Source organism: Rhinolophus sinicus, linkage group LG06 (assembly GCF_036562045.2).
Source record: "Rhinolophus sinicus isolate RSC01 linkage group LG06, ASM3656204v1, whole genome shotgun sequence".
Lineage (NCBI taxonomy): Eukaryota > Metazoa > Chordata > Mammalia > Chiroptera > Rhinolophidae > Rhinolophus > Rhinolophus sinicus.
In genome coordinates, this window is record NC_133756.1 from 16796031 (window position 1) to 16819817 (window position 23787).

General features: G+C 49.0%; 3 protein-coding genes across 15 annotated transcripts in view; 1 reads left to right on the forward strand and 2 right to left on the reverse strand.

The window, feature by feature from the left end:
* Positions 1 to 435: 435 nt before the first annotated feature.
* Positions 436 to 7998, reverse strand: MUTYH (mutY DNA glycosylase). 8 transcript variants are annotated; one of them, XM_074334633.1, is made up of 17 exons: positions 7726 to 7854; positions 4929 to 5047; positions 4759 to 4836; positions 4486 to 4606; positions 3778 to 3926; positions 3649 to 3688; positions 3454 to 3527; positions 3274 to 3315; positions 2931 to 3191; positions 2753 to 2850; positions 2526 to 2670; positions 2382 to 2445; positions 2037 to 2228; positions 1796 to 1932; positions 1562 to 1711; positions 1338 to 1379; positions 436 to 628 (listed from the first exon to the last, which is right to left on the reverse strand). In XM_074334633.1, exons 3-17 carry the CDS (start codon positions 4759 to 4761, stop codon positions 497 to 499), a joined length of 1650 nt encoding a protein of 549 aa, XP_074190734.1. In that variant the 5' UTR covers positions 4762 to 4836; positions 4929 to 5047; positions 7726 to 7854; the 3' UTR covers positions 436 to 496. The 8 variants fall into 8 exon arrangements, with proteins under 8 accessions (XP_074190734.1, XP_019604933.2, XP_074190735.1 ...); XM_019749374.2 differs by lacking the exons at positions 4759 to 4836; positions 4929 to 5047 and having other exon boundaries at positions 2931 to 3044; positions 3120 to 3191; positions 7726 to 7998; XM_074334634.1 differs by lacking the exons at positions 4759 to 4836; positions 4929 to 5047 and adding an exon at positions 6803 to 6952 and having other exon boundaries at positions 7726 to 7856.
* Positions 7915 to 11498, forward strand: TOE1 (target of EGR1, exonuclease). Of its 2 annotated transcripts, XM_019749379.2 has the most exons (8): positions 7915 to 8048; positions 8803 to 8951; positions 9039 to 9079; positions 9227 to 9323; positions 9453 to 9611; positions 9878 to 10137; positions 10335 to 10494; positions 10576 to 11498. In XM_019749379.2, exons 1-8 carry the CDS (start codon positions 7997 to 7999, stop codon positions 11191 to 11193), a joined length of 1536 nt encoding a protein of 511 aa, XP_019604938.2. In that variant the 5' UTR covers positions 7915 to 7996; the 3' UTR covers positions 11194 to 11498. The 2 variants fall into 2 exon arrangements, with proteins under 2 accessions (XP_019604938.2, XP_019604940.2); XM_019749381.2 differs by lacking the exons at positions 8803 to 8951; positions 9227 to 9323 and having other exon boundaries at positions 7923 to 8048.
* TESK2 (testis associated actin remodelling kinase 2) overlaps positions 11403 to 23787 on the reverse strand; it is a 126405-nt gene continuing 114020 nt past the window's right edge. For all 5 annotated transcript variants that reach the window (XM_074334636.1, XM_019749378.2, XM_074334637.1 and 2 more), the window contains 6 exons: positions 15148 to 15230; positions 14843 to 14927; positions 14509 to 14592; positions 14208 to 14294; positions 13378 to 13495; positions 11403 to 13080 (listed from right to left, as the gene is read on the reverse strand). In XM_074334636.1, the coding sequence (XP_074190737.1) occupies positions 12359 to 13080; positions 13378 to 13495; positions 14208 to 14294; positions 14509 to 14592; positions 14843 to 14927; positions 15148 to 15230 (1179 nt within the window). In that variant the 3' untranslated portion in view covers positions 11403 to 12358. The remainder of the gene's footprint in view (positions 13081 to 13377; positions 13496 to 14207; positions 14295 to 14508; positions 14593 to 14842; positions 14928 to 15147; positions 15231 to 23787) is intronic.

The following is a 23787-nucleotide window of genomic DNA, read 5'->3' on the forward strand; positions in this document are numbered from 1 at the left end:
GTTTCACTACATATGTAATGTAACCCAAAATAAATGATTTTGTATTTGAGGTAGAAATTTAAGACAGAACAAATCCTCCCCTCTGCTTTCCTTCTTAGGGGGAAAGCAGACAGAGGAGAAGGAAATGGGTCAGGGCTGATCCCAACCGCCTGCTCAAGAGCGATACCACTACGCCAATCAGAGCTGAGCAGAGACCTGGAATAAGGGTGTAAAGTGTCGACCACTGGCAGAGACTCCCAGCAGCTGCCTCCTCCCTCTCTCCTAGGGGTTGAGGGAGATCACTCTGGACAGAACACCCTCCTCCATCTGCCCAGGGCAGGCTGGGAGTTCAGCCAGTGGAAGACAAGACCAAGCAGGACTTCATACCACTTTCTGGGTCTCTCGGAGGTGAGGAGGAAGGGGGCTAGGGAGAGGGTGGAAAGTCTCCAAAACAACTACAAAAATAAGCACTTTATTAAAAAACAGCATTCTCAAGGATTGGGGGCTTCCAGAGGCATCACTGGGTTGCACTGTTGAGTCTGGATGCATCAGTGGGAATATGGGGCCGAAAGAAACTATCCAGGGTTTGCTGGCCTGGGCTGGGTCTTTTCCGGCTGGCTGGAATAGACACCTGGGATCTTCTGGAACTCTGTGCAGAAGCCGAATAAGGCACTGAGCGGGCAGCAAAGAATCCTCTCCTTCTACCCCTCCCCTCACTCCGCAGATCTAGCTCATGCTCTAGCCTGAATGTTATAATAAGGCTTCCAACCTATTTCCAGGATCTGCCTCTTCAACTCTCTAAAAGGCTAATCTTCCTCAAATGTAAATCTGACTGTCTCCATCTAAAAATGCTTCAGTGGCCTGGTGTTCACAGCCGACTCGCTGGATAGGCCCTGCTGACAGCTCCACCTAAAAAGAAACGCTCACGGCTCCTCACCCTGTGGACTGCATTGTGCCCACCTTTACTCCCACTTCTGCTGGGCCTGGAAGAACAGCCTTATTGCTGATTCCCCTCCCAAACCTGGAGAAAATTATTTATTTCTAGGACCCAGATTACCATCTGCTTCTTCCAAGCAGCCTTTCTGAATCCTGGCCTCCCTGATAGAACTAAAGCCCTCTATCTTATATCCCACAAAATCTAGTACAAACATTTCACACACCTGTGACACTATTATTTCCATCATTTGCTCTTGTCCCTTTTCCACCTAGATCCCAGTCTCCAGGTCAAGAACTATTCCTCTCATCCCAGTAAAACCTGGAATGGACAATGTTCACCCAAACGTGTGTCACTTAACTTACTGAAAACCTGTGGATTCAGGCCTAGGGAGAGATGGCTGGGTGAGGGCCAGGGAACTCACCTTGCAGGTCCCTGGCTGTTGGCCCTCATACACACGGAACACCTAGCCAAGAGAGAGGGAGAGTGCAAGGCTGGCATCTTCCCCCAAAGAGCCAGAGCCCTGTGTTCTAGCCTCAACTTCATACCCCAGCACCTTTGGGTTTTTTTTCTGTTTACATAGTAATAGGTTCATGCAGAACATGTAGGAAATACAAAAAAGTGCAACAAAGACAACAAAGGTAATGCCTTTTTCATGGCCGTGGAGACAGCTGCAGTGTGAAACTCCTCCCGGGTCAGCCAGCGAGCTCCAGATGGTGTGGTCACTGGGGTTTGCCCTTCCAGGGCCAGACCGTATACTTGATATGTCAGCTTGATATGAGAGAAGGTGTGGACCACCTGGGGGGAGGGCCAAGGGGCTGAAACAGGCCTGTGCATGTGGCCACAAAAGCATCATCCCTGGCCCCTCCACTGCTCACTCACCTGCCCAAGGTGCTGGAGGCGGGAGGCTGGGAGGGGCCCGGCCCAACTCCGTAGTTCCTGCAGCAGGGCCTTGCGCTGACACTGCCCTGACGGTGCCGCAGTCACAGATGGGAACTCCCACAGTCCTGCCAGCAGACCTGAGGTGGAGGGCAGCCAGGTATGGGTTGGGCCTTAGCTTCTGACTCCTCCATCTCTCCACTTTTGCTTATGACACTGCCCTGCACTCCCAAGATCCAGATACCTGAGTTGGGTCTCTGCACCAGCAAAATTCGGGCATCCCCAAGGGCCCTGAGCTGCTCCAGAACACAGATGGCAGAGCACTCCTCCCTGGGGGGCCTCCGGCTAGCCTTTCTGGGAAAGTTGGCAACTCCCAGGGTCTGGTCCCAGGGCTCTGTAGGAGGCGCACACAGCTGGCACTGCCCAGTGTTGGGAGCTGGGAACAGAGATCCCCAAGTGGGCTTAGGTACCAAGTCCAGAGAGCAGGCCTTGGTCAGCTCTGCAGAATATTACTCAGGTTGTAGGATGAATTGGAATGAGGCTTCCACAGGCAATGCAGCAAAGCGCTGGGGCTAAGGCTGGCACTTACCACATTCCTCCACATCAAGACTGCCTGGCAGGCTCTGTGACGTTAGGAGCTGCTCCCGCTCCACCTGAGAGGCATAGAGCAGGATATCATGGTGCAGAGGTCATGCCTTAGGACCCCTGACTGCCGCTTCCCCAGATGGCTCACCCTCTGGTGTGCCCGGCACAGGCTCTGCACAGGGCACTGGCTGCAGAGTGGGCGCTGCGGGGTACACACTGTGGCTCCCAGCTCCATGGCTGCTTGGTTAAAGTCCCCTGGCCGGGCTGGGTCTACCAGCTGCTGGGCTAGGCTCCTAAAAGAAGGGAACATCGCTGTGATCCAAAGACTGTTTGGAGGCACCCTTCCTGAAATCCCTCATTATCCCAATATCCTACCAGAGCTGCTGGGAGACAAGGGTGCTGCTGGCATCAGCACCAATGGCTCGGACACGGCAAAGCACTCGTACTACGTTTCCATCCACCACACCGGTTGCCTGGCATAGAGGAGGCCAGGAGTCAGCCTAGTCTGGAGGAAGGTGGGCATGCCCAAGTGGGGGTGGGCTCATGGGCTCACCTGGCCGAAGGCAATGGAAGCAATGGCTCCAGCTGTGTACCGTCCTACACCAGGCAGGAGCCGCTGCAAAGTCTCTGCTGTACGTGGCACATGGCCCCCTAGCTCCTCTACCACCTGATTGGGGTGGGAAGGCTCAAGGTTAGGAGACACCCGAGGCCCTGGGGCTCCCAGCCTGCCCCACTGCCTTACCTTCCGGGCTCCTTCTTGCAGCCGCCGGCCTCGAGAGTAGTAGCCCAGGCCAGCCCAGAGCTGGTTCACCTCCTATGGGTGGGGTCAGAGGTCAGAGAGCTCAGCAGTCAGTCCTCTATTATTCCCATTTCCTCTACCCTAGGGTGGCTCTCACCTCCAGGGAAGCACTGGCCAGATCCTGCAGTGTTGGCCACTTCTACAGCCAGAAGGCAGCCAAAAAGAGATGAGGTCAAGGGTGAGAGAGGTAGAGGAAGCATTTTTTATCCCCATCTCAAAGGACAGGCTCTCATCTGGGGTCTGGCCCATGACCCTCCCTTTCTTTCCCTGAAGTCACCTGCATCCATCGGGTATAATAGTTGATCACCGTGGCAACCTGCGTCTGCTGCAGCATGACCTCTGAGACCCACACTGGGGGAAAGGGGTTGGCATGAGGGCACTGCTGACCTGCCCTGCTCCTAGCCCACAGCCTCTGACCCCGGACCTGAGGGCATCCCATCAAAGTGGCTCTGCTCTCAGGGTATGTACTCACCAGCATACGCCCGCCTGTCCAGGTCCACCTCGCCCTTTGCCTGCCAATGCAACCCCAGATGGGGAGTTAGTGTGGAAGGGGCTGGGAAGCAGCTTCCCGCCCTGCAATTCTTGTGCCTTGTCTGCCTACCCGCCTTCTCCAGGGTAAGTCCCGCTTCTCTTGGTCGTACCAGCTCAGCAGGCTCTCCCGGAAGACTGTGACCTCAGCTGCATCTCTGAATTGGTGGTATGGGGAGACAGAGGCCTGCAATACCACCTCCTCCTGCGGCTCAGCCAGGCCTGTGGGGGCCTCCGGAAACTCAGGAATTGTCCCTGCACAGGCTGTGAACCCGGGACCACGGGCACTGCAGCCTGGCTGAAGTCTGCTCCCACTTAGGGTTTCCCCCACCCCCAAGTCCTTGCTTAAGCTTTGGACCTGGAGTAAGACCAGAATTCTTTAGCTGTGTATAGCCTTAGCTAAGTTTCTAGCCTTAATTTTCCCAAGTGGTATGCTGACTCCTTTGTCTCTAGGTCATAATGAAAATTCAACAATTTCAGCCAAGTATAACGTATGCTTGTGCAGGACTTTCCCATTACAAAATATTTTCAGGCTAATAAACTCATTTGATCCCATACAAGCCACAAGAGGAAGGAAATGCATGTATTGCTCCATGTAACTTATAAGAAAGCAACCATTCAGAGCAATTATCTCCAAGTCACACAGCAAAGTCAGAATTAGATCTTTAATTAGTTCCTTAATGCCTTGATATATACCATGCTCCCTTCCTAGCTTGAATCTGCACTCTTTCATGGCCAATGAAGCCAGCCCAGAGTCCCTGGCTAGGACCGAGCTCCTCACCATCAGGGGCAGAGGGCTTGGCCTGGCTGCAAGTGAGGGCATGTTTTTTCCTTCCCGCCTTGCTGGATGCCTGCTTCCTGCAACGCCTTTCCACAGCTGCTCGTGGCTTCTTCATGATGGTCTAGAACACAAAGGCCAGGCCAAAGTCGTCAGTCATGATGGGGCTGAATCTTTCGGCCCTGCAGGGGTGGAGCTACCTTGCTCTCTACACCATTCGCATGAAGTCTAGCTTTTCTCAAGAACTCTCCAGATGCTCATGGGTTTGCTACTGACCATCTGTGACACTGAGGTATGACCAGTAGGGGCTGAGCTTCTCCAAGTGGCTTCAGAGGGACTGGCGTTAGTATAGTCCTGGAGACATACACAAAATAAGAGGCGAGGCTGGGCTAGGTCAAGGATCAAAGCTTCCTGTGTGGGAGCACCTGTGTATCCCTGATGCTTACTGTGACACGTGTGTGGACAGGGGTTCTTGAGCAGTGTCTAGAAGCATGGGGGTGGGTAGGAGATATAGGACATTTGTACTGAAATGGCCTTTAGCAGTCATCTAATCCAAAACTTCATTCTATAGAAAGGAGAAAACAAGGATCAGAGAGGGGAAAAGATTTGCCTGAGAGTAAATGGCAAGTTGGGGAGGAGAGATGAACTGTCTTTATTCCTAGTCTTTACCTGATCTAGAAAACCATAGCTGGCTGGCCATTAGCATCAGGTTGCTCTTCACTGCTCCTTTACTTTACTTCTGGATACCTCTCCTCTAATAGCTAAATGTAGCTACCATGTTTCCCCGAAAATAAGACCTAGCTGGACAATCAGCTCTAATGCGTCTTTTGGAGCAAAAATTAATATAAGACCTGGTCTCATATTATATTATGTAAGACCGGGTCTTATAGTATAGTAAAATAAGACCCAGTCTTATATTAATTTTTGCTCCAAACGACACACGATTGTCCGGCTAGGTCTTATTTTCGGGGAAACACGGTAACAGTGAGTGCATGCTTACTACATGGCAGACCCTATGCTAAGTGCTTTACCAGACTTCTCACTCAATGTACTGATGACTCCATTAGGTATATTCTAGTATTGCTTCCATTTTAGTTATGAGGAAACTGAGGCTTGTAGAGATTAAGCATTCTGTCTGTTCCAACCCAGACCTGCCTCCAGAGCCTTTACTCTTGCACTCTGCTGTACTGCAGTCCCTGCTAAGCCTCTGGTTCAAACTCTCTCCTCAAACTTTTGACTTCATCAACTCATTTTCATCAGAAGAGCTTGCTTCCTCCTTCAGAGAAACAAAATAAATGTACAACAAACTTACTCCATCTGTACTCTCCTTCTCCTCTCCCCCATTATATGAAAGAGTGGTCCCTTCTCCTAAATTGTCCAAGCTCAGGATCCTGCTCCTTCAATCCCAACCCCCAAAAGATCCCCTTTCTCCCCTTCATAGTCAAACTTCCTTTACCAAATGCACTCACTTCCATAATTCATTCTACAATCCATTCTCCATAGAGTAAAACATCATCACGTTATTTTCTTACTTCAATAGCTTCCCATTAACACTGAACAAACATTTATGGAATGCCTACTATGTGTCAAGCAGTTTTAGGTACTTGGAATACTTCACTAAATAAAACAGCTAAGGTTCCTGCCCTCGTGGAACTATATTCTAATGGGAGCAGACAATAAATAATACACAAAAGTAAATTATATAGGATATTTGGCGATAAATACTAGTATAAAGAGGAATAGTAAAGCAGGGGAAGGGGATAAGAAATGGGGGGGGGAAGGTTGTAATTTTAAGGAATGTAGTCAAGGTGGGGCTTAAAGTGATATTTGACCAATAACTTGAAGCAGAAGTTAGCCACGTGGATACCTGTGGGAAAGACATCCTATGAAGGAGCTAGTGCAAAGGCCCTAAGGAGGGAACCTGGTGTGTTTGTAAAATAAGGAGGCAAGTGTGGTTAGAATGTAATTTGGAAGGGGTGAGTAGTAGGAAATAAGGTCAGACAGGTAAAGAGTGTGGGGGGCACAGATCACAAAGTTCCTTGTAGGCTATTGGAGGACTTTGGCTGTCACACTCATTGCTCTTGGAATTGAAGCCAATCCTCTTAATACAGCTCCAGGGTCCCATCTGCTTCATCCCCTCCATCCCTATGCTCAGCCATGTTTGCCTGAAATAGATGCTGCAATCCCCCAAGGGTCTGTCCACCCTGAAGCCTCACCCAATCCATTTCCTCTACTTGGACACTCTTCTCCTATGCTTTAGCTAAGATCTACTTCTTCACGTTTTGACTTAAATGCCCAAATCAGATCCCTCCGGTCTTACCCTCTTCTGAACTTCTCCATTGTAGCTCTTATACCAATTGCAATTTCACATTTATTTGTGATTCTTTGATCAGTGTCCACTTCCCCTTGACTGTAAAACTCCATGAGAGCAAGGACTGAGTCTCTTTCGTTGACTGTTGTGTCCCCTGAGCTGAGCACAGTGCCAGATAAGTTGCATACAATAAACATTTGTTAAATTAATGGGATGAGGGGTAGTAAAAGGTTGAAAATGAACTATAAAGTGAATAACCAAGAAGAAGGGATTGAGCGTCCTCAGTGGGCCAAGAGGATGGTAACAGGAGCTCTTGGGAAAGGAATGGTCTCTAGTAGAGACAATTCCCTCACCGTAGCATGAGTCATGTTCAATTACTCCAAGTCAACCATACCTCCTACCGTGTTTCCCCAAAAATAAGACTGAGTCTTATATTGTTTTGCTCCAAAAGACGCACTATGGCTCATGTTTAGGGGATGTCCTCCTGAAAAATCACGCTAGGGCTTATTTTCTGGTTAGGTCTTATTTTCAGGGAAACATGGTACTTGCTTACAACTTATCCCTTCCTTGTTGTCCCTACAGCCAGAGCCTTAATTCAAGTCCTCATTATCACCTGCCTGAATTATTCAAAAGCTTCTCTGCTAGAAGCCGCTCTAACCCCTCTGTGGCCTCCTCTCAAGTCCTCCTCCTGCCTCTTTCACTTCCTGGAACGCCGCGAGCTCAATCCTCCCAAGGAACTTGCCCACTTCCAGAATATCCTTCTTCCTCCCACATTTCCCTATGTTTGCCTAACTTGTATGCGTGCTTTAAGCTTAGCTCCGGCATCGCCACCTTCTCGGGGACCCTCACCCACACCCCAGAGCTGTGTGGATGAGGACAGCACAAACCCACAACCCACGACCCGGGCGGGTTGTAAGCGAAGAAATAATTACCTCCCACGTTGCGTCCCGCGCCCAACGTTTGCTAGGGGGCGTGGTTCTGGCCACGCCGGGCGACGAGTCGGCCAGCAATAGCCAATGGGCTCCAACGCGCTCGGAACCGACTCCTCCGCGCCAGAGCCGGGAGGTCTGAACGGAAGTCCGACCCGTCAGCGACTCGCGAGGCGAGGGCCGGCCCCCATCCTCGACTACAGGAGTCGCGCCAGAAGACGAAGCGGAAGTTCTGCGTACCCACAGTATACTCAGGCGAGGGACGCGCGGTGTCATGGCCGCCGACAGTGACGATGGCGCAACCTCAGCGCCAGCAATCTCTGACGGTGAGTGGCTTTTCAGGGGCCGCCTTAAAAGCTTGTGCGCTCCGGGGGAGAGGAAGGCCTCGGGCCTTCTAGAAATCGACTTCACGTTTCAAAGGACGAGCCTCTTCCTTCTGAGCCAGCCACGAGGAGACTACAAGTCCCGGTGTGCTCTGCGGCTCGGGCTGCAAAAGCCTGGAGCGTTGGGAGCATAGTCAGGGTGGATGGGGGCATGTCGGGAGATGTAGTGTGGAGCTCATGACTCTTTTTAAGTGGGGGCAGGTTAGGAGTTGTGGTCCAAAGAAAGTGGAATATACTGGAAGCTCTGGTGTGAAGCATTATTTATCATACTTACAGGCCTACATGCTACTGCTGCTTGTAGCTGCTAGGGCACCATGGAAACAGTAGTATGGAGCCTAATGGGATATTAAAACTGAAATTCTCAACCCCTGCCAAATAGTTCTGCAGGACGTGGGAAAAAGAACCTCACAGATCATCTAGTCCAACCTTCCACTTCTACGGATTGTGATGCTGAGGGAGAAATGATTTTCCAAAAGTCTCACATAAGTCACCGGAAAACCCGGCTCTCTCCCAAAATTCAGGGTACTGTTCGCTAAGCAAGGCCTGTGTGTAGAGCATGGTTGATACAAGGGCTTGAGGGGAAAGCTGCCGTTTCTTGCCCTCATTGAAAATGACCCCCACCCGCAAGTCATGGTCTAGCTTGGGATCTGTTCCCCCAGCCTTTGACTGAGCGTTATTACCTAATCTTCCTCCTTAGCCCCAGGTGGTGTCAGCAAAAGCACAAAACCTGGGGAGGAGCTAGTGGTCCTGGTTCCCGTGGTGGATGTGCAAAGTGACAACTTCAAGGAGATGTGGCCATCCCTTTTGCTGGCTATAAAGACAGCTAGCTTCGTGGCTGTGGACACGGTGAGGGTTGGGGAACAGGGAGGGCAGGTGGCTGTGAAAGCGCTGGTGCTGGGCACCTAACTCAACTCTCCCTTTACCCACCCATAGGAACTGAGTGGGCTTGGGGACAGGAAGAGTTTGCTGAACCAGTAAGTATCAGCTGAGATCTCTTTAGTTCCAGCCTTGGGGTGGGGGGTCAAGACCTTAACCTTGGAGTGGAGGTTGCAGTTCTGGGTGGTTTGGGTCCTTCATGAGGCTTACTCGCAGCCACAGTCACCCCCAAACCCAACCCCAAGGTGCATCGAGGATCGTTACAAGGCCGTGTGTCATGCTGCCAGGACCCGGTCTATCCTCTCCCTGGGCCTCGCCTGCTTCAAGCAGCAGCCAGACAAGGTATGGGCTGATCTCACCCCCAGCCCAGGTCTGTGGCTGGGTGGGGAGCAGGGTTGAGATCCTGGGGAACATCAGGTGTGAGGTTTTTTCTTACAAGTCTTGATGTAGCAGACCCTCCTTCTCTCCTAGGGTGAACACTCATACCTGGTCCAGGTGTTCAATCTGACCCTGCTGTGCATGGAGGAGTATGTCATAGAACCAAAGTCTGTGCAGTTCCTGGTACAGCATGGCTTTGACTTCAACCGGCAGTATGCCCAGGGTATCCCATACCACAAGGGCAATGACAAGGTAGGCCTCCAGCCTTGAGACTGCCCCTCTGTGACTTAATTTCTCCACATCCTGGGCTGAGTGCCTGGGGAAAACCTGCTTCTTCGGGAGTGTAGGGCATCACTAGAGACAGGGCTGGGGAAACAAGACTGAAACATGGGTCAATAGCATTGGGTTGGGCAGGGAGGGAGAGCTTTCCAGGTGGGGGAGCTTGGGTTAAGTATCCTGTAAAGGAAGCTCCCTAGGGCATGCCGTCCTTCCCGATGACCCCTTCTTTCCCCCCCCAGGGTGATGAGAGCCAGAGCCAGTCAGTGAGGACACTGTTCTTGGAGCTAATCCGGGCCCGCCGGCCCTTGATCCTGCACAACGGTCTCATAGACTTGGTGTTCCTATACCAGAATTTCTATGCACACCTGCCGGAGAGCTTGGGAACCTTCACCGCTGACCTATGTGAAATGTTCCCAGCTGGCATTTATGACACCAAATATGCTGCTGAATTTCATGCCCGCTTTGTGGCCTCCTATCTAGAATATGCCTTCCGGAAATGGTGAGAGACTGGTTAAGTGAAAGGGGTGGGACCTGGTGTAAACCTGTTTCATTCACTTAAGATATTTATTGGGCGCCTACTATGTGCCAGGCACTGTTTTAGGTGCTGAGGATTCAGCAGTGAACAAAACAGACAAAACCCCCTGTTCTCATGGAGCTTATATGCTACTGGACCAATACCTTCTTGCACTATTGCAGTGAGCGGGAAAATGGGAAGCAGCGGGCAGCTGGCAGCCCACACCTTCTCCTGGAGTTCTGCAGCTATCCTTCTAGCATGAGGGCCCATATTGACTACCGCTGCTGTATGCCCCCTGCAATCCACCGTCCTCATTCTACCAGTGTCTGTGACAACTTCTCGGTGAGAGCACCTGTCCATTTCGTGGGAGAGGGGAGGTCCTGACGTGTTGAACCCCTCTCTAAGCCTCTTTCCTACCTCTAGGCCTATGGCTGGTGCCCCCTGGGATCACAGTGTCCTCGGTCCCATGATATTGACCTTATCATTGACACTGATGAGGCTGCCATGGAGGACAAGCGGCGACGGCGACGGCGGAGGGAGAAACGGCGGAGGGCTTTGCTGCGCCTGCCTGGGAAACAGACGTCTGGGGAAGCTGAGGATGGTCCTCCCATGAAGCAGGTCTGTGGGGATGGCCTCAAGCCAACGGATGAGCAGGAGGTGGCTGAGGATGAGACTAGCAAACAACCTAGCTCGGAGCAAGGTCACAAAAATGACTTGGAGATGGGACTTAAAGCAACAAGGCCTGAAACAGCTGACATGGCTACCTTAGAAGTGCCAGGGAGTCAGGCCAGCCCTAACCCAGTGCCTGGGGATGGATTGCATCGGGCTGGCTTCGATGCCTTTATGACAGGCTATGTGATGGCTTATGTGGGAGTGAACCAAGGACCCCAGCCCTGTAGCTCTGGACCCTGGCTACCTGAATGCCACAACAAGGTGTACCTGAGTGGCAAAGCTGTACCCCTCACAGTGGCCAAGAGCCAGTTCTCCCGTTCCTCCAAAGCCCACAACCAGAAGATGAAGCTGGCTTGGGGCAGCAGCTGACCCAACTTCCACCTAGCACCCAGAGCCCAGGAAGAGAAGCCCAGGGTGGAACTGAGGGGGTCTTGGTTCCTCTGGCCTGTGAATGTCCTACTCCCAACTACTACAGAGTTGGGGAGGTGGGGCTCCCGACAAATACTGCTGCATCGCTCCTGGACCTTCTCCTTTACCCCAGAGACTGAGGAATAAGGGCGCAAGTAAGAAAGCGGACCACCTGTAACACCGACTTTATTTATTTTTAAATCTGAAAAGTATCTTGGGAAAGTTTTACCAAAAAAAAATCAGCAGAAACAAGTTATGAAAATATCTGACCAGCTTCATCTTTGGTTATTTCTTATTGCAGCTCTGTAAAGACAGACTGTTCCGGTAGCTCCAACCATAGCAGGGAGAGAAGAAAATCAGTCCATGTATAAAACCATTTAACCAAATGGGTGTATCACATGTTGACAAATACATAGAGCAGGCCCTAGGGCCTACAAAACCAGCCCCACTCCCAACCACAAGGTTGAAAGTCTTATAGGGCAGAACATTAAGACTCCTTCATAAATATGAAAATAGATTAATCAACTGGAAAAGATCCTTGAATAGGTTAGCTTAGAGCCATGACCACCACGCTGCCTTGCCTTCCCGTTGCATAGAAATGTAGTGACATGGTCTGACCGTGCAGTAAGTGCAAACAGCAATTATTCAAGTGTCTTAGACATAACTGGCAAGAAGCACCCCAGTCTTCAGGTCTGAGATATAGTCATGCCCTTTACGGCCTCCTGGTCAGTTCCAGGTTCCATCTAGTAGCTTATATGCCCCAGGAAAGGGCAAAAGACAGACCTGGGGTGGGAGAAGAACCTGGGGTAATAGCTGCCTGCCAGCTCACACCAGAACTAGGAGTCATCTGGTCCTGTCTGCGGAAGTGCATTGGGGAGTCAGGTGGGAGCCAGAGCTCCTTGCTGGATTTCCAAGGCTTTTTATCAGCTGTTGGCCCTAACTAGGAAGGCCTCTCACTGCTGTCTCCCCCTCATACACACCAGTGGGCACTGGGAAGCCCACAGTTGAGCCTGGCTTGGCCTAGCCTGCCTGCTCTGTGGACCCCAGGGAAGAGTCAAGGCTATGCACCAAGGGGGGCCCTGTGGCTGAAGGTCCATCCCCAAGGTGAGGCAGGGATTAACCCCTCTCACCCATCCTGCTCTCCCTGGGTTTTCAGGCCTATGCCTGAGATAGAGAAGGGGACTGGAGCCAAGCCTCTTGGCTTTTCTTCTTCTACTTCCATCTCCTCAGAGGTACCTGCAAGGCATGGACTGGCACCTTCAGGCCTGGGCCCAAAACCGTTTTCTTCCTGGGGACTGGAGCAGTCCATGGCCTCATGAGCTGGAGCAGCTGGTAGGGCGGGTGGTCGGAATGGTGGGATCTCTTTTACTCTATACTTGAGACTACTGAGGCGCGGTGGGGGCCCATCAGATAGTGATTCTTCTCGGCCCACAAATGGACAGGCCTCTTGATGCAAGAACTCTGGTGAACCTGGCAAAGAACGCCACCGGCGGGCAGGTGGGGCCTGGGGTTCCTGCCAATCAGCCACAGGCAAAGTTCCAGGCCCTGGTGCATCCAGGTCAAATACCAGGGAGATGACAGACTTGCTGGGCAGGTCAAAGAACTTGATCTTGCCACCCTTGAGGTCCTGGCGAGCACTGAAAGGATTGATTTTGGGGGTGCGGGCAGCACCACCTCGTGGCTGGTAGTAGGGGTCCAAGACGTTCACTGTATGTGAGGGCTTACGGGAGAAGATGTCTGACTGGCTTCGAGACAGCCAGATAGTACGTCTTGGGCGTGGGGACTTGGGAGGGATCTTGTCATCTAGTGAGCTCAGTCGCTTCACCCCAGGTCCTTTCTCCAAGACTCCTGAAGAACAGTGCATCAAGTCAGGGTTACTTTCACTAGTCATAACAAATGTGATTTCACTTGGGAAAGCAAAATAGATACTGTTGTCTTAATTTCACCAATGAGAAAACAGACTCAACAAAAAGGAGGCAATATTCCAAGTCACAATTCTTTAAGAGTCCAATATTTTCCCCATCCCCTGCCCTTCCACCTTTCTTCTGGATTTGGGATCCTGCAATCACTGCCCCGGAGGGTAAGATCCTGCATCCCAATTTCCTCCCTTGGGGTCAGATTAGATACGATGGTCTAATCTCTTACCCTTGAATGTGGGCTGCAGCTTCCCGTCTGTCTCCAGCTCTTCCTCGTGTAGGCGGCTCAGAATTTCCTCCAGGGTCTTCCCAATCTCCACAAAGGATGGGCGCAGTTTGGGGTCCATCTGTAGTCATCCACACCAGCCATTAGACCTGCCCCCCTACCTTCTACCCCAAAGATGGAATTTGAGTCTTCCTGGCATCTTTCAAGACTCAGATGTGCAGCTAAGAGATCTTTTCTGAAGGCTGCAGATCATGAGGGTGATTCCCGGAGCTAAAGTCAGGAAAGGTGCTATTGTCTAATACTTTCCCCTAACTCAGCACCCTTTCTGTGTGTCTTAAACCCTTGTTTGGCAAAGAATCCTTCACAAGGGTATGCTCACATTGGTTTGTTCTTTCTTGAGTTCTGCTGCTAATGTGTTTTTGGGAGCTACCTAGACAAGGCCCAGCTACCCCTTGGTCATAACAGGTAGGTCCAGCCTGAGCTGTACGAAATGAAGGCTAACGAGCCTTTCCCATGCACTTTTAGGACCAACGACCCACAGTCCAACTAAAACCTGACCAAAGCTTCATCAACATCCAAGGCAAGGGGTGGTGTGTCTACCCTGCCAGACGAGCACTGGATATTACAAAACAATTTTCCTTTCTTTGGTCCAGGGCTCTGGAGAGTCTGGCAGGCCCTCCAGTCTGGCAGAGGAGAAGAAGTAGGCACTGTTATTCATCAGTAAAAATAAAGTCCCTCACAAGGCTAATTAGCAGCCTCTCCCTACAGTCATAACCAGGTGAAAAGGGTTCGGTGAACCCCTGACCAGAGCCAGGGGGAGGAAAGACACTCACATTACAGCAGTTGAAGGTGAGCTGCAAGAAGTCTGGGGGACAGTCTCCCACCATGTGCTGGAAAGCGTCATAGTCCAGCCCGAAGTTCTGTGGAGGGATATGGTGGGGAGGGGACAGGGGACATGGGTAGAGAGGTCATTGATCCCTCCATCCCTCCTGGCCTGCTCAGAAAGGCTGGGAACTGCCCCTGAGAAGTAGCCACACTGACTGAGTTCCAGCAACTCCACCCCAAGGACAAAACAGTTCCACAGCCTCAAAAGCAGCCCCACCCCGTGGTACCGACCCCATGCCTACAGCTCACCTCAGTGCGGGGAAGATAGTCCGGATCAGCTTGGATGCGCGCGATAATCTCACAGAGGATGATACCATAAGAGAACACGTCCGCCTGGTAGGTAGTGAAACCTCAGTTTCCCTCTCAATGGAGTGAGAAGTGGGCTTTCTGCCCCTCATGTCCACCAGCCCAAGCCTGGGCCCTCCTGCCCATATTTCACTTCATTGACTGGGTAGCTGCCAACTACCAGCCCTGCACTTTGCAAGAAGGATGTAGATCTCCACCCTGAATAAAGGGTGATCCTGACACCCTCTGCTAAGAGTGGATTCTAAGGAGAACCAGACCTTGGGGTGCCCAGACTCACCTTCTCATTGTAGGGCTCATCTCGGAGTACCTCAGGTGCCATCCAGAAGGGTGAGCCCACCACAGCCAGCTTCTCACTCCCCATGCTGTGGGGTGAGATTATACGGAAAATGAGATTGCCGCTGGCTGGTGCAATGGGATATCTGAATATTGGGAATTCTCCCCCAGGGATGGGCACAGACTAGGACTGACCAAATTTAGGGAGCTAAGGAGCTGTGACCAAGTCCTGGCCTCTAGGGAAGAAGCTGGCGTTTTCCTTTTACCTCAGTCCCTTCTGTAACCCCAGCACCCCTCAGGGCTACCCACCTCACATCGGGGATCTTCTCAGCCAGGCCAAAGTCAGCTACCACAGCAGAGTAACCATTCTCATCCCTCTTTATCAGGCAGTTCTAGGGTTCCCAAAGAAGAAGTGTGGCTTAGAAGTAGGGACCAGCCAACCATTAAATTACCACCATCCCTCCCTGCCACGGGTACCTTGCTCCGTGATGAAACTGTACTCTTAGGCTGACCCCAGTGGTCAGATGACTTGGGGGCTCTGACAGCCATGTGAGATGAGTTAGGCCTGGGTCTTGGGTGGCTGCCCTGGGATTCTCATGCTCCAAACACAAACATTTATCTTTGCTTTCTATGTGCTAGGCATGGTTCTAAGTTCCAGAGATACCTCAATGAACAGAAACCCTTGTCCTCTTGGAGCTAACAATCTAGTGGAGGAAGACAGACTATCAGCCCCCTGGCCTCCCTTTCTCTTTTCCTCAGAATAAAGAAACCAAAGGCCAGACCTGACCTTTTGCCAAGTAATGCAAGCACAGGACAAGCACCCAAGCCTACACTACCTCTCACTGCCAACAGGATCATAACCAACCTCCTCTCTGGTATTAAAAGTCTGTGATTTGGCTCTAACCAGCCAGCCTACCTCCCTACTCGCTCCCCTCTGCCACTGGTACCCCTATGCTCACATCTTCATCCAAACTTCTCACAGACATGTTTGACTTGTGAATCCTTTGTTTATACTGTTCCCTTCCATTTGGAATGCTCTTCCAATTCTTTCACCTCAGAAAATTTCATGTGTTTTAAGACGAGCTACCTTTCCAGCCCTGTCCTCTCCAGCTCTCACCTTTATTTCTCTCTCATCTCAGCTCCTTTAACTCCTCCTCTGTGCCACTTCCTCTTACAGTCTAGCAGGCTATCAGCTCTTCAGGAGCAAGTTCTGGTTCCTCACAGTATTCAATTCATGAAAGAGGTTCAGGTCATGCTCACTGAACAAATGCTACTGTCTCCAGAGAAACGATGAACCCAAACAACTTATAAAGAAACACAAAGCAGCAACCAGCTATCTCCAAATAGCTGCATTCAAAATAGCCCTAAAGCACTCTGGCTCAGGAGGCACCTTACTCTACCCCTCTTCCTCCAGAGGCAGCAGAGTAGGGATCCTTGGCTCACAGGGACATTTCTGGAGCCAGCAAGGCCCTATGTGACCCAAATTAGCCCTCCCTCCCCCTCACCAGCCTTGGCATCCAGTTGCCGAGCCATTGCCAAGTCACCTCCAGCTTACTCCACATTAGGTACAAATCAGTCCCTTACTCTGGCCTTGACATGATCAACACTATTCTCTCTTCCTGACCTGGAAGAAGCCTGTGATTTCATCACATCCTCTCCTACCCTGGATCCCAGGTAGACGTGCACCAGCTCCGGCTTTCAAGCAGGACCGTCCTTGTGCTCGTCCTGGCGATAGTTCTCCCATCAGTCCTGCTGTCTCAGCATCCCTCAGCTCCTTGACTTTGAATGTCTTTGAGACTATGGGCCCTAAGCCAGCTTGACTATTAGCTGAAGGCCAGGCTACAGGGCACTGGTCTATGAGGCAGCGGCAGCTCAGACCTGTCACCTGTTTTTCTCCCCTCCTCTTTCACTAACAACTTAGGCTCCTTTCTCCAAGGCTCAGTCCAAAGTCCTATTTACTATTTGCTTTATAGCCCTCAGAAACAACCTTGTTAAATTCAGCTTGTAAATTCAGCAAGTAAGGAATAGATCATGGCCGCAGTGCCCTGCCTTGTCAAAGCTGTTCAGTTTCTGCCCCACCTTCACCGTTCACTCAATGCAAACCACCCATTCAGAAGTAAGTGCCTTCAGAGTAGCTTCTCTGAGCGGCTGAGAAATGGCTACGGCACGGGTGGATCAGGGCTCTACAACATGGGACAAGGTTGCATGTCTCTGGTCTGGAGTAAGACCACTTCCCCTCTTAAAGCTCCTCCACAGCCAATAGATGGGTATTGGAGCCAAAGACAAAGATAAGATACTGAAAACCAAAAGTGCCCAACTTTAGGAGTCTGTATGTGAGGTGATAAGGAAAATGGGGAGGGGCCCTGACCAGGATTAGCCCCTGTGGGGTTTTCCAACAAACTCCTGAGCCTGCCCTTAACAGGGCCTCACTCAGCCAGTGAGGTTTGTCTGGCAGCACTTGCTGTTTTTACTTCCTTATCTCCCACTCATTCCTCCCTGGCTTCTGCTGGAAGAATTCTCAGCGGACCCCAATGAGTTCTATGGCATTAAGCTCAATAGACAAAATTAGTTCTTACATCACTTGATCTTTCTGCTGTTGACTGCTGATTACTTCTGTCCGTGTTTTTACATATCATTCAGGAATCGTATTAGTACTGGGCGTGCAGAGGATAATTTGTCGTGGTCCTGGAGCTAACAGACTCTATTAGAGGCTATTCCTGTTCCTTTCTGATTCTTCTCTCCAGACTAATATGCCACACAGTTCTGGATTTCCTTTTCTACCTTTAGCTACTCTGCAGACTCCAGTGCAAGCTCTTCTTCCCATTCCACGAGAATGATGCTCTCAGGGTTCTAGCTCAGGCCGGCAGCTCCTGTGCTCTTTTGTGGGGAATAGTCCACATTTCTTCTCTAATTACCACTGCAGTGCTGGTGACTCCCAAGTGTATATCCTCAGCCCTGACCTTTATCCTCAAGCTGCAGATTTGCACAGACTGCCTATTTCTGGACATCGCCTCCTGGATTGCTCCTCTTCTCCATACATGCAAACCTGGACTCATTTGTCCAAAAGCTAAAACTCTAGCTGTATTTTTATGTCATCTGGCACTGTCAATTTCCACCCAGTTTGTTAAGCTAGAAGCCTGGGATGCATCCTAGATTTTTTACTCTTACTCCAACTAATTTTAGCTTCTAAATGTTTTTCAAATCAGTCTCTCCCTCTTCATCCCCACTCCTATTGCCCGGTTCAGGTCCTCATCATTCCTCCATTGAATATTGCAATTCCTTTCTCACTGGTCTCTCTGGCTTGGCCAGGGCTTGATCTCCCTGATGCACCTTCTCATTCCTGCCAACATGATCTTCTTAAAATGCAAATCTAACTGTGTCACTCCCCCATTTTAAAAGCAACAGTGACATAGTGTATGATTCCACTTATATCAAATGTCCAGAATAAGCAAATCCATAGAAACTGAGAAGGACTGATGGGAGAGAATAGGATATGGGGTTTTCATTTTGGAGTGATGGAAATTAAATAGTGGTGGTTGAATATATAAAAAAACACTGAAATGTATACTTTGAAAGGGTGAATTTTATGTGAAAATATATTTCAAAAAAGCTATTACTTTATAAAAGTCGACAATAGCTCTTCATTTCCTATCTAAAAGATAACATCAGAGTTAGAGAGTATAATATGATCACACTCCTCTGTTTTCAAGTCGTAGCTCTTACCACTCTAACCTCAAAGTCTGCACATCATACTGTTTATGCCTCTATGCCGTTGTTTATGCAATTCCCTTTATCTGGTCTCATCCGGAATATTAATGCACCCCCACCACCACCACCCCACACACAATACTTACTTAGTAGAATTCAATTTGCAAGATTCAAGTTAGGCATCATTTCTTCCAAGAAGCCTTCTCTATACCCTCAGGTTGGGTTAAATATCCTTTTTTCAAAGCATCCTAATACACTCTCCTCTCTCTAACCTTAGCAACTGCCATATTATAATGAATGTGTCTGTTTCTACAGTCCCTTCCTATAGCTATAGATTGTAAGCTGTAGACTACCAGCTTTAGAAAGCAGAAATGTCTTCAGAGGGAGGTGGCCTAAAGAATATTCCCTAGCCCTGTGGGTAAGGGAAAGATTGCCTACTTCTGTTTGTGCAGTACCCTAGAAATTATAAAACGTTTTTGTTTTTTTTTAAGGAAGACACAGCTCACAGTGGCCCATGTGGGGATCGAACCGACTATCTTGGTGTTATCAGCACCATGCTCTAACCAACTGAGCTAACCGGCCACCCCCTATAAAACATTTTTTAAAAATACAATCCTAGTATTTCTTCAAAACAACATTGTGAGGTGGGCAGATCTGAGATTTTTACAATTTAAGATGAGAAAAGTGAAGCTTACAACTATAAGTGGTAAAAACCCAGATTTCCCAATTCTAAAGAGTCCCTACTTGATGATTTTGTCTTCTCCAGAGGAATAGGCTGAAAAGCTTTCCACTGGAGACGGCATAGCAGGAACAATGTAATCCTAAAATAGCAGCAATAGCTGGGGCCCATGGAGAAGGCAGCACTCTTTGTGTAGGCACTACAATAAAACCCCTTCATTTGTGATGCAAGCCCCTACCTCCAATGTGGGTTAATCCAAGGGTACCTAGTGTAATGATTGCATTTCTCACCCAACTTGGACATAGCCCCAGTACAGATTACAAAATATGAAGCTCAGATCATGGAGGGGTTCTGAAGAAGCCAGACCAATTTTCAGGCTGTGCGGGCTGCAAGGTCCATTACACAGAGGATGAAAAATGCTTTATTCAAAGGTATCCTTGCCTAGAGTAAGCAGCAGACATCAGAGAGGCCCAGTCAGATTTCCTGAGGCGAGAGGTGACCTTTTCAGGTTCAAAAAGGAGCCCAGACACTATTGCTGCCTGGCTCTTAGTCCTCTTAATCCTCACACTGCTACATGTTTACCTCCTCAATGGAGGGAAGGTTCCCATTCATCTCTATCTCTATGTAACCTAGCACAGACACACAGAAAGAGCTGAGCAAAAGTTTGTTACATGAAAGTTTGGATAAAATGAAAATAAGAGAAAGTTTGGATAGATGGCTGAAGCAAAGGGGCTCCTTTCAAAAGTATATGTCAAAAGCATACACTAACCATACATTCGATTCTCCAGTGTGGGGACTGAGCTAAGAGACTCAAAGGGGTGGCCACGAATGCATTTCTGGAAGCCAACACAAATCCTTCAGAACTGGGTCAGAGCAGACACTTGAGAGCACTTCCTAAGGTCTCCTAGAACAACTGCACAGTGAATATTGGCACTGAATAAAACCACCACAGCACAGGGAGATCAGAGACTGAACTGCCTTCCGAAATGCCCAGAGACTGTCTCTTATAAGATGATCTGGTTTGCTGTCTCAGCCCTTGCCCTCCATCCCACCATGTGGTCCCATATCTTTACTGTATCTCTTGTGTAATAATCTGCTCTATATAATATCTGTCTCCCCAACTAGACTAAAAGCCCACAGATGGTACAGATTGGGTTCCAGTAACTTCTAGGTCCCCGATACTATGTCCTCTAATAATATAGTATAAATGGTTCCCCAAAACTACTGATGATTCTCATTATAAAAAATAACTATTAAAAAAAAAAAAACCCTACAGGGTGCCCTAAAAAACACTCTCTACATCGCTCCAGCATTCGACTTTGTTCCTAATTCATGCTCTCTTCAGTCTCTGAAAATTGGCATTTTCTGTTCCTAGTTGTATGGTATAGCCTAAGACCACAGTTGGATAAGCTTTACACTCTGATGGATTCACCGGAGTAGCTTCTATGGAGTACACACACACACACACACACACACACACACACACACACCTCAACAACTAAGAATAAAAGTATAATTCATAACTCGTACTCCTAGGGGTAACCAAATACAGTGGTGCCTGCCTGATCCTGGGCAGTAATGGTATTAAGCAGAAACAAACTGCTCTCTCAGCTGCCCCTAAGAGACAAGCCTCATGTACAGCTGTACTAGTTACTCCTAGAGCTAGAGCTAAAAGCCTGTATGTGGTTATTGCCACTTCTTGATGGAGCTCATGAACTGAATATTCTTAAAGCCACACTATCTCCCACTTCCTTTGAAGTAAACTATTAGCACTGCCACTGCACAATTCAATTTCTTTTTTTTCTTTTTAAGTTGTTTTTTTTTTTTTAATTTTATTGGGGAATATTGAGGAACAGTGTGTTTCTCCAGGGCCCATCAGCTCCAAGTCGTTGTCCTTCAATCTAGTTGTGGAGGGCACAGCTCAGCTCCAAGTCCAGTTGCCGTTTTCAATTTTTAGTTACAGGGGGTGCAGCCCACCATCCCATGCAGGAATTGAACCAGCAACCTTGTTGAGAGCTCACACTCTAACCAACTGAGCTATCTGGCTGCCACTCTGGAAGCTCAGTGGCAGCTCGTTGTCTTCAATCTAGTTGTGGAGGGCACAGCTCACTGGCCCATGTGGGAATCGAACCAGCAACCCTGTTGTTCAGAGCTCGTGCTATAGCCAACTGAGCCATCCGGCCGCCCCTCAATTTCTTAGAAGTAATTACAAAATTAGACTGAACAGCTATATCTGACAGACTTTTCACTCTTGAAAGCAGTATTGCTGTAACTACTGACATGTGAATCCTGCAACAGCAATACTCTTTTCAGGAGGCACTCTGATGATAGGAAACTAGGGATCTTTTTTGCCTCTACCACAGGCTCAGGATTATTTGGAAAAAGGCATCCCACCTGGAATGTGTTCCCACTACTTTAAATCCCTCCTGTGAGCTCTGGTCTGAGAAGCCCAAGACTGATGGCTTCTGTGAGGTCAAGGACAGAATCTATTTCATGGACTGGGAACACTAAGTCCCAAGGTACTGAAGTCATTTGGAGGGGTGGGACAAAACTGGGTCTGGGACTCAAAATCTCAGCTCTTGAGCAGATGTTTTGGCCTCTGTGCTATCAAGGGCATTCTCTGAAAGAGGACCAGGAAGCCACTTCTCTAACAGGCTCTATGCGAGGTGTGAGACACAACACGATAGTACAAACAAATAATATGAAGTGAACGCTACTAAAGCATATGTAAGCCTTTTATTGTCCTTAAAGAAAGCAAACTCAGACCCAAGGTTGACAACGAGGCGATCATTTGGAAACCTCAAAGGCCTACTCTGTCCCTTTAGCCTTATTTCTCCCTTGGGGTTTCTCATTCTTATGGTCACTGTCACCATCATACAGGTCTCCTGGATGAGGCTGCTCTGGCCTAGGTGTAGACATGCAACTTTCTCCCTAATTGTTGCAACAGAGTTACAGTGAGACTGAAACATTCAGACAAAAGCTCAGAGATGATAAGAGGGCAATGAACACAGACAGTCTCTCCTATTGGATGGTCTGGCTTGTAAAGTTCACTTGTTTGTCTTCAGTTTGAGATTTGCTACAGTGTATTCCAGTTTGCAAACTCATTTGTTCTCACCACCTGGAAGTACAAGTATCTTCAGTACCTCCTTAAAGTTTAGACCCAAGAAAGCACAGCCAAAGACACAGTTCTTTCTCCTAAGTTCCTAGTTTCTCATCTCAAGCCACTGACACTGGGCATACCTACTCCCTGTTAGGAAAACCAAAGGATAATAGTCTTACTTTATGGGTCCAAAAAGGTTACAGTCATTTTTTAAAACATGACAAGCCCAGACAAAACCACACTCAAACGCTATCACAATGAGATAAAGTGCTGTGGGAGCACAGAAGAGAATATGATGAGGTCTTAGGCACTCGCTGGGGAAGCTTTCCGCCAGAAAGCCTAGCGATATTTCTTTTCTCTGAAAACCTATCGTCTATGGCTGAACACTCAATTGTGAAATGCTGTAGGCTGTTTTTCAATTAATTCCTAACAAGACTCTAAGTACCTCTAGGTCAGAAATTGTCCTTTTCTAATATTCCTTCATCCATGGTGCCAGGCACAGGAGACACTCATATAAGTGTGGGGTAAATATCTGTATGACTGATAAATAACTTGTCATGATCTCCTTCCACCTTGGAGGAAATGATGCTCTCTGAGTAGGAAGCAAAAATTTGACTTTGGCTGCATGCCTGAGGCGAGAATAGCCTATCAACTTAAGGCAGTGTCTAAGTTGAGACAACTCCACCCATTTGCCTGGAGGAAGTGCAGTTTTCTTAGTCCTGACTTTCTATAACCTTCCAGGGTATGAGAAAAAGCTGATAGAGGGAAAAGATACCACCTTCCATGTCCCAGCTGTCCAAGTATATAGTCCTCGCTGATGAAAATGAAGGACTCCTCACAACTAGGCCTCAGATGGTCACCAGATTCCACTTGCCACTCTTAGGGCTCCTTCACTAACAGTGCAGTTGACTACAAATGGCCCTGCCACAACCAGGGGGCCCTATGCTCACCTCCCAAAGCTATTTTCTGTGTAGTAGTTTATAAACCAATGACCAGGGTCCCTCAGGGACAGTACTGCTGTTTGAAACACCAGAATCATTCTAGGGTCAGATAGCCAGAGATTGACTGCTCTAGGCCTTATTGGCTCTGAATGCACAGCCTGCTTTTGTTTCCTTTGCAAACGTTTTCTTATAACGGGCTCCATTACCCCTCATCCATGACAGAAGGGGTGTGTGTGTATGTGTATGTGTATGTGTTGAGGGTGGGGAATGAAATGACAGCTATTCGTGAGCAGGTACAAAACTCCCATGTACCTCCCTAGAAGACCTTAAATCAGCTCTTGGACTGAAGTCGTGTTAGATGATTTATACCTCTCACATCAGTGATCAAACACTATTATGTATATAAGCCTTGTCCCAGTGGTGTCCTGGGCCACTTGGCCCTGAGGTGTCTGCCCTGTAGCATGGCCAGCTTCCTCTAAAAGCAACTCTTTTCTAACCTGGTCACACAGCAATTTGGACAG